At 41.7% G+C, this 10,091-nt stretch overlaps 1 protein-coding gene across 2 annotated transcripts; it reads right to left on the bottom strand.

The window, feature by feature from the left end:
- Window positions 1-624: 624 nt before the first annotated feature.
- Window positions 625-9,236, bottom strand: LOC119724099. 2 transcript variants are annotated; one of them, XM_038195008.1, is made up of 8 exons: window positions 9,018-9,236; window positions 5,963-6,140; window positions 4,372-4,739; window positions 3,248-3,373; window positions 2,901-3,075; window positions 2,599-2,755; window positions 1,846-2,299; window positions 625-1,526 (listed from the first exon to the last, which is right to left on the bottom strand). In XM_038195008.1, the coding sequence occupies exons 2-8, from the start codon at window positions 6,133-6,135 to the stop codon at window positions 1,291-1,293; spliced, it is 1,689 nt and encodes a 562-aa protein (XP_038050936.1). In that variant the 5' UTR covers window positions 6,136-6,140; window positions 9,018-9,236; the 3' UTR covers window positions 625-1,290. The 2 variants fall into 2 exon arrangements, with proteins under 2 accessions (XP_038050936.1, XP_038050935.1); XM_038195007.1 differs by lacking the exon at window positions 9,018-9,236 and adding an exon at window positions 8,836-9,010 and having other exon boundaries at window positions 1,291-1,526.
- Between the last annotated feature and the right edge of the window lie 855 nt (window positions 9,237-10,091).

Below are 10,091 nucleotides of genomic sequence, written 5' to 3'. Positions count from 1 at the left end.
TGCATGTAAAGCAGATTACACCAACAAAATACCAACCACATAAAAATCACCAACAAAATACCCAAATTTTAAAAAAAAAAGGAGTGGGCTTTACTCATGCAATCGGGTTTCTATCAGATAGGCACACGATGGGGAACGTTACAATGAGTTCGTGTCGCAGTAGAAGGCACACACAAATGCAGAGTTTTAATGACTCGAGTCAATGACTCGACTCGAGTCCGACTCGAGTCAAAATTTTTGATGACTCGACTCGACTCGAGTCCCTGAGGGCAAGTGACTCGACTCGACTCGAGGAAGGCTAATAAGACTCGAGTCCCAAAAATAAAAGCACAACTTTGCGAAAAAACATTTGCAATGACTCACGCCGTTGCCGGTTTTTGTTCATGTCATGTTAGAATGTTCGCGAATAATGTAGGCCTATACATATGTATACATATACATACGTGGTTTGATCAGTGTCCCCATTAGTTGAATGGCGATCAGCTTGCATCCCCGTTGTATTTTCATTAAGAGTCAAATGTGGCGTCACCACATGAAGTAACCCGAATGTAAAATTAAAAAACCCACAAAATTACTTTCTCTCTTGTGTTTATTTATTGCACACTGTGACTCGACTCGACTCGACTCGACCTTCTTGACCTAATGACCCGACTCGAGTCACTTCTTTAAAATGACTCGAATCGACTCTAGTCACAAAAATCAGTGACTCGTTACAACTCTGCAAAAATGAAAACGAAAATCAGGCAGAAAACATTAATAAAAAGACTGGTTGTGACCACGATCCAGCTCACGCGTATTGTCTACATTCGGGGTTATTTTATGAGCTGCAGTCTTCAGTATTTACTTAAACGAGAACCAATGTGCACGAAAAAGTATCCCTCCTCAAATAAGGCGGCACTGTGGCCTGACGTCATACTCGGCACAAGATTCATTTTGAGGAAGTTCGATCAGGAACATTTGTTGACTAGTGTTTAATTCGTGCCGCATGGTGCGCATGCGGGCTAAACTTTAGTCCAACTTTGGTCAAGAGTCGCCATAAAAAACTCTCGGCCGTTCTTGATTCCCTGCTGCGCATTGTTATACAGACGGCTACTGATAACCAGCGATGCACAGAAATCTTAGTAAGTTGGTTGTTAGTACTGTACAATGCCAAGAATGTAGCCATCGATGGACTAGTCTTGGCCCAAGACGTCAGTGGATCGATCAGTGTGAGTAAAGAGCGAACTACTAACGTCCTGTAACAAGACTATAAACATGGCTTTAAAAAATCCTCCCATCCTAAAACTTGGATTACCGCGAATGAGAGACGCAGTCTTTTAAATCCACCAACTTGAAACCTGAGGTCTCAACTAAATAGTCCATCATGAAAACAGAGTTCATGTACGTGTCTGGCAGGTCCGAGTCCACAGTTAGGACGCCCCCAGTGTTCTTGGCCAAAGCATCGTGGATCTTGCGTAGTGCCTTTGGGACGCGCTCCACATCACGATTTTTGTAGTAGTTGTCCCAAGTTAATTCCCCAGGTGTACCTGAGAAATGCAGATATACAAGACATTAATGAAAAGCATATACAATGCAATAACTTAACCCCAAATTAGTCAACTGTGATACGTTGATATCACACTTGGAGAATTTGATATTAAATATTTTCGTGACCAAACCAAACCAATCCAACTGTGGTCCAACCCATCTACATGTGCATGGCACTCACTAAGAGCTATAGTCACTGAATGTTAGACCACTTTGCATTGTTTACATGGAGTCAGGTTGGGATGAGAGCCACCAAGCTCCCGTAAGATAAACAGGTAAACAAAGTATGACGTCATCCTGTCTCGGGACTATTCTTACCCTGTTTAGCAGGAAACTCCGCCACCGGTTTGATAACCCGCAGACCTCTGTTCTTGGCCTCATCGAGGATCGTCGTCGATGCATCTCCCTGCACTGTAGGTAGATAATAAGACGCTGTGATGCCTATCTCCTCCAAGCGCAGAATGGAGCTGATCAGACCCATGCGGACCCAAGCCCCGGGCATCAGCTCTAAGTGCCCCGGAGGATTGTGCCCATCCTCCCGTATGCCGATGTTGAAGTGCTCGCTCCAGGTTTTGACAGCCTCGGAGTTTCTCTGAACGAAGTCTCCGTACACGAACAGCGTGATGGGAACGTTATACTTGTGGGCTGCCAGTGTCTCTACCACTCTCCGCGCACGTTTGTAGTTCATGCCCACAGCGACTGTTAAAGTCACAGAGCCACTGGCGCAATTCGTATAAACCTTTCCAGCCTCGCCAGGGGTGCCAGCAGGTACCTTTTATAAAATAAAATAAAACAAATGTCCAATAATGTAAACATTCTTGGCGACATTCGTCATGTTTCATAGTCATCTGAACTCATCCATATGAAAGCCCCAATGGCAATCATTAGACGAGTATAAGTCGCAAGTGACAGTCTTGTCACAAGATAAGATACCCAGTCTAATTCACAAGACTTGACATCGACAGACATTCAGTCAGCGAGTCAGTCCCGTGATGAACTGAGGCCGGCCCCCTGAAACAAGCAAAAAAGCGCAAGTTTTAGAATACACTGAGACTGCACTTTCTATTATACCTTGATTGGGTTCATCTTTTCGATATCCGAGTATTTTCTTCTCTCCCCGACCCAGTCAATCATGCTGAAGCCAGCCTTCTTGATGTCCGTTCGTATTTGGGCTTTGTCAGCCTTGGACCAGCCCGTCGGTTGCCAGTCGTGATATTCACCGTAGAATCTGTTGAATTCGAAGTTGGGAAGTTAAACAAAAGTAGTCTTCATTCAAACAAACCACAACCAACTTATCTCGTGGCCTCAGCTGTACAGATAGCCTGGGCGCTCCAAAACTCTTAGAAGTCATTAAAACAAAGATAGATTCTTACTTATCGATGTAAGCCATCACGTTGTTGTCAATCATCTTCCTCAGAATTGCATATTCGGCGCCCTCAACGTCCAGCTTGAAGATGATGTAATCATCTTTGGAGAAATTATCCACAATCCACTGCGAGAGGTCAATGACTGGTATTGTCTTCCGATAGGATAATTGACGATACCCACCTATGGAAGAGCATATTTCAAAGAATGTGAATGTACTTTCTCATTTCGAAAGAATGAAACTAGTGGCTAGACGATTCGGAGCGAAATCATTCGGAAGACAAGCTCTCGTAAGAAAGCGCACATGTAAATAAAGTGTGTGACGTCAATATTTCTCAGATATTTTAGGACAAACCTGTTTTTTCATTTTGCTTTTCTTTACTTGACACGAACAACGAACCGCCGCCCCACTGCATGTCAGCGCCGTGGTTAAGACCTTTACTGGGTGACCAGACCATCTCCGAATAGGCCGTCAAGTTTCCTGCAAGAAAAATTATACGTGGACTTAGATAGTTTCTCCCAGTCATTGTTTCAGTTAGGGGCAACTTTCGAGAGAAAAAAAACCGAAGCCATATTCGTAGATTCCAATCGGTTCGATTGAGACCCCTTCAATGGAAGAACTACTGTGCATGTTATTGTACAACGCAACTACCCTGTGATGGATTATCTGAACAATAGCTAGCACAATGCTTTCGCCATTGAAGGGGGCTTTCGTGATAGAATTGATAGCGTGCCCGGATTGAATTATGTCCCAAAAAAGTGTCCGTCTGACTATTTCTGAAACAACTACAAAACCATGAGGGCAATTTTGTAATTATTAGTTAATAGTACATGCGTTGACCTCAACCCCTATGAGTTTCATTTAATTTCAGTCACACATCACTACACAATTATCAATTGACCAAAACAACATTTTTGGACACTGTCACCAAGTTCCTTGCCTTATTCAATTTTAGTGCTGTGTTAAGTAAGCTGTCTAAAATCCTTTATGTTGTGAAAAGGGCTGCAGTTGGGATTGGAATCATTTGCCTGGCTATCAGTCATCATGGCAAGACCTCAGGTTAATGCTCAAGGGCAAATGATTCCAATCCCAAACCACATCAGCCTTTCCTTCACAACATGCAGGATTTTCCAAAGCTTACATAATACAGCACTGAAATTGAATACGGCAAGGAAATTGGTCACAGTGTCCAAAAATATTGTTGTGATCAACTGACCACTCTGCAATGATGCGTGACTGAAATTAAATGAAACTCATAGGGGTTGAGGCCAAGGCTTAGGAGTATAATGCACAACCAAACATTTTCAAAATTGACCTTATGATTTTGTAGTTATTTTAAAAACAGTCAGACGGACACTTTTTGGGGGACAAACTTTACATGTACTGTAAACTGCATCCAAACGACCAAAAACATGGAAAGAAAAAACTCAAACTCTCAAACTTGTTTGTTAGAATTAAGCAGATTTAGCGCCACTAACCATTTTGGCCTGCAACGCCGACGGGACAGTGTAAATGATGATTGTCGTACGGTTTGAAGTACGGTGACAGACGATCATCAATTTCAAAGGAATGGATGATATAATCTTGTCCCCCTGGGTACGTCTCACGAAACAGCAGCACAGTGGATGCCACGTTGCCTCCGCAGTCAAGCAGTATCTTCCTCGGTGTTCGACGTGCGTTCGCCTCGGGTTCGGACACTTCGGCTTTGTGCTCCGACACTTCGGGTTTAACCTCAGGTTCTTCGGGTTTTCGTTCGGGGACCTCGGGTTTAACGCTGTTTATTGAGTCTGAGTTGTTCGGCGGGAGATTCGGATTTGAATCTAGCTTTGCGATCTCACCAACAGTTCTAGTATGCAAGTAACAATATCGCAGAAGTTGATACATGTACATGTTTTGATTAAATATTTTTTTCACAGATCTTTCGGTTATTTTTTTTAAGGCTGGTTTCTGTCTTCACACTCCAATTGATTTTACACTTTTCGTGAGTCCGCGGCCCTTTTGAGGAGCTGACGAGCACGATAATTAATAGTAGATACACTAACCAGTTAAAAAGATTGCAACATAAATTACTTAACAGTATTTTTGTTGAGCAGTGGCGCACCCAGGATTTGTGGGTTTTTTTGTTTGGTTTTTTTTTTTGGGGGGGAGGGGGCTCACTGGGTTTTTTTTATTTAGGGAGGCGGACTATTTTGACGTTGGTGGCGCCACTTACCCCCTATTGCACCATTTACACTACTGTTATACTACTCGAAACATACATATCACCAAGGTAAAATCGTGGGACAAAAAAATACTTTAAAAAAGTGACCTCTTGGGGGTTCAAGCCCCCCGAGGCCCCCCCCCCCGGGTGCGCCACTGTCGTTGAGCAGTTTACAAACATGGCTGCTGCACACGCTAATTGGCCAATAGGGCCTTGAAGCAACTGATCCACCATTAAGGATCCCCAAAACATCACGTTCTTGGCTACGACAGTTAACTTTTTTTGTTGGTTTCTACTAAAAACAATATCATCTAATTACAATTTGTTAATTAGATATTGGGGAAAGCCGGACAAAAAAGGAGTTATTTTCAGCGCCTAAAATCCAATACCAACTACCAGCAAAAACAATCTCGAAGTGATCTCGGAAGCCGCGGGCCAATGCATGCGTGTTCATTCATGTGTGACGTGATTGTGCCATGTAATTTGTGGAAGGAGTAGTGTTTTCAGTATAAACATCAGGTTATTTTACGCTAGTGATCCAATTTTCTAGGACTGCATGAATTGGTCAGTGGAGGCCTATTGAGGGCCTGAAGGACAAGGTGATTGACAGCATTGCCATGCTGTTGCTGACGTTTGTTACCAACTAACCAACCAACCAACTAACGGAGAGGCATAAACAGTCGAGCTGCTTTCCGCAACTACAAAATTAATGCTCGCGTTTACTGCGCGTGCGTCCTAAGTGACCCAATATGGCAGACCCTGCTTCACCAATGCAGGGGCACTGTTAGCCATAGGTGCATGTATTTGGAGGTAGAGCGTGAAAAGTAGCCAATTTCAGGTAATACAGGTAAAAATAAAACCATACTCACAGCGCCCTCACTTCGGAGTCGGGGTACTTGCATTCGATGTGCGTATTCGATACGACAGGTTGATTGCATCCACCTAAGTAACTGATCGATCCACCAAATAGTGTAGATGTCATGAGACCGAGACAGAAGCCAAAGATTACGTAAATCACGGCTGACCGCTGAAATGGAGCCATGGTATCTGATGGGGGAAAGATACAAAATACGACGGTTGATGGACGATAGCTTCCCGGTCGGGCGTATCAGTGTACGTGGTATGGGTCTTATGCACGAGTTGGCCATTTTTGTCGAGTTCCCTGAACGTTTTTCACTAATTGTTAACTATTGTATGAGATGGTGCCAGACTATTTACGCAGGCATAATAATGCAGCCTCATTTTATTGTCATTCTTTTTTTAATATGGCTTTAATTATTAGTGAATGTTTAATTACAAATTTTAAATTATTCATTGAAGCAGACTGGAATCAATTAGTAATTAACTTGCTTCCATTTCTTTTCGTAAGTTCCAAAAATTTGGATTTTACCTCTTTTTCAGTTCAATATGGCCGACTCGTGCATAAGGCCCACAATCGACTCCACCCTATAAGCCCACAGTTAAGTCAACATATCACAAGCTATATGGGTCGTTCTATAATGTACGGTCCAAAGTACAACTTTTTTTCCTATCCACGTGACCTCTGACCTTTGTAGTTTGCCATTCAAGTATCAGTAGGACGTCAAACTATTTTTTTTTAGTTGTGAGGTAGTTTGCTATTCATAATCACTCCTTGAGGACGACTGCATTTAAGAAGTGCATCAGAAGATCACAGATGTCAGATGTGACAAGGACTGGAAAAAATGTACTCAAATATATTTATATGCCTATCTAAATGAACTTTGACCTCATTGCATATTCACCGACTGTTAATTGAGACAGGACATGTCATGTACTCCACTGCACCGCTACCAAGTTTTGGAATTTGAAAAACTAGCTCGAAAGACGAAGTCGTGAGGTCGTGCAAATGATGCTTTTTGGTCCCAAATTATCGGAGGGCATGATTTTGAGATTACCTAATCTAATGCGCCTCTGGTAATAGGCTATCTAGCACACACAGGAATCGCCAAACAAAAATACAGTTTGTGTCTATTAAACCGGCCCAAATGTCAACACTGCACGATGCCTTCTAAAATTGCAAAGCCCACAAAAAAAACCGGTTCACGGCATCAATATAACCCACAGCAAACATCAGCAATGCATATAACACAATACAAACCGGGTGTCCGGGTCATGTTATCTATCTTCGTTACCAACGGAGCGATAAAACATATCGTGATTAACTTGTCAAACAGATTATGCACAAAAGCAAAAGGCTTACGTCTCATAACATTTACCACTCCAGAGAGTTTTACACTAGCGATGGCTTTAAGCATGTTGTTATCGAGACCAATTCCAACAATTTAAACATTTGCAATACACGTCAACACAGACACGTCATCAGTGCCTGAAGGCTGCACAACAAAAACTCGTTTCACACGCCAACACAGATAGTGTCATTATCTTCCGGTGCCTCACTTAATTGATTCCACGGTACAAACGTACCATACAAAGACAAAGACTTGACCATTATAGCTTACAACTACGTGACAATAATACATGATAAACCACGGGCATTATGACTAATATGAGACCCACAAAATGGGAATGGGAACGAACGCAAAAATGTTGAAGTTTGTGGGTGCATGATCGGACTTTTACTGGCCCCGGCCGGTTTATATAAAATAACAAAATCCACTTTTAACTAATTTGACTTACCAAACTACTTGGCGACATTGAGAACATGCAGGTACGTCATAGACAGAGGGCAGGGTTTTGAATTTTTGAGGGAAATTTGGGTGTAAAATGACGATGACGACAAAACGCAACACGAAAATAAAGATGGCAATCACCCGTGAATGTACCGTGAACGCGCAAGGCGTGCTGAATCGCCACACCAACCGTAAACCGCGCGTAAAAATCGTAATTTCTAACCCCCCCCCCAAAAAAAAAATGTTCAAAATTACAAAAAAAGTGTCGTTAGAATTGAGAGAATTCTGCATTAGGTTGAAAAGGTCATTTTTGAATGATAAAGAAAACACCCTTGACTCTAATTTGGTCGAAACTATAAAAGAGGGGACCGTAACAATAAAACGAACGTCATTTTGTGCTTCGAGGGCATACTACTAAAATCCTTTTCTCCTAAATTAATTTTTTTTAAATGGCATATTTTGGAGAGAAAAGAAAGGATTTCGTTCGAACGCCATGACAACAACTTAATCGCGCTGTGGTCCAAGCATAATTTGAAGGTACACTGCAAAAACTGTAGTGTTAATTTAACACCATTCGGTATCTATATAGGACAACACCAGTAATATTTAACACCAGATGGTCCTATATAGATACCAATGGTGTAAATTTAACACTCCAGTTTTTGCAGTGTAAAAAAATACAGGATATAAGAAAACCATGCAATCAAACCAACACAGAATGAAATAACAGTTGTTTGTTAAAGTCAACAACAAAAATACCCGGTAATTTCGCATGGAAATAACATTTCGCATGGAAATAACTATGCTATAAAAAAAGTTTTAGAAAAATTAGCACATAGGCCTATCTGCCTAAGGCGCGCCTATAAGCGCATCATTATTCACAGCATATGGCGTGCAATGACCATCCGGAATGGACCTGTACAGTTATTTTGGTCTGGCCTTGAAATATGCTAATGTACTGGACAAGGGGGTTTCATATTTTTGAGGGGAAATTGCATTAATACACATGTATATGGCAATGAAACATGTACATAATACATACACAAACCTCCCGCATAAGACTGAAGCGTGTGATAGTGGCACATACTTACACGTTGCATGGATTGTAGAATACTTGCTTTTCACGGAGCAAGTAGGCCTACACAGTGATAGTATAATTCAAGCATGTGTACATGTACATGCTGCAGGAATCATTCCTCGATCCATGCTGCCAAGCAATTACATACATTCACAAAGAATACGATCTATGGTTAAGCAAAGAGCAATGACTCACCTCAGACTAGACGCAGTATATAGTATGCAGTTCCTTGTGAAGTCGTAGGTCAAATCCAATCTTAATTTGCATCTGTCGAAGTGGGCGAGACACATAAGCTACAATCGTTCACAATGGACAAAAATAATACGTGTACACGTGTAGGTTTATACGTGCGCTACACATTCAGCACCAACCCGCATAGTGGTTGTATAGTCGCTGGTTCCGTCCATTCTTGCAATATAAAAAGCATTGTACTGGCCCTTCCGCCAGTGACGTCGTGCCAATGGGCATAAGGCCTGCACCCTGAATTCCCGTGGACATGATGCGTAAAATGCCACAACAAAAAGTCTTTAAAAATAAAATTACTCAGAACTCTCATGCACTAGTGGGGTTTATGCCGCATAGAAATGAATGATGATCAACATGTCATTTTTCATTTCAAGTTTTGGTGGGTTGACCATTGACTTTTCGAGAAATTCTCACCCAAAGAAGACGACCCCTAGTGAGGTTTCTCAAAGCGGAAAATGATCTTGATGAAAACGATCCCTTCAATCCCTTCATATTATGGTTTAATAGCGCCACTTTCGTGCCCAATTGCATCCAAACTGCGGCTCAGTATTGGAAGCCCAATTGCCCAATTCTGTTGCTCTCAGAACTCTCTTATAATTAAATAGAATAATAATGTATAACTTTTCTTTATGAGCTCGGAGGATGGATTTTTTAAAACCTATTTACACAGTTGTATACCCATCAGCTCCTGATGGAGTATGTTTCTCGCACATTACTTCTAAACCACCGATAATAAATAATTTGCTTGAAGTCGGAATAACTAGACCATTTAATGGGTCATAATGAATAAAACTAGCAAATGTTAGGAAGTATATGCAAGCAAAATGTATTAAAGCATTTACTTTGGAGTAAAAGCATTAAGGAAAAGCCGATGCTTAGACCACGAATAATACATTTCTTTGTGTTCAGCATTCACTACCGCAGTAAAGGAGCAAATGCTTCTTACTTTGGATTTGTGCACGGACGAATGGTTGTCAACAATACTGTGTCGTTTGTGTGTATCTGGCACTGCGTGTCATCCGA

Source organism: Patiria miniata, unplaced genomic scaffold (genome assembly GCF_015706575.1).
Source record: "Patiria miniata isolate m_02_andy unplaced genomic scaffold, ASM1570657v1 HiC_scaffold_18, whole genome shotgun sequence".
Classification (NCBI taxonomy): Eukaryota; Metazoa; Echinodermata; class Asteroidea; order Valvatida; family Asterinidae; genus Patiria; species Patiria miniata.
This window is presented reverse-complemented; position numbering and strand designations above follow the sequence as displayed.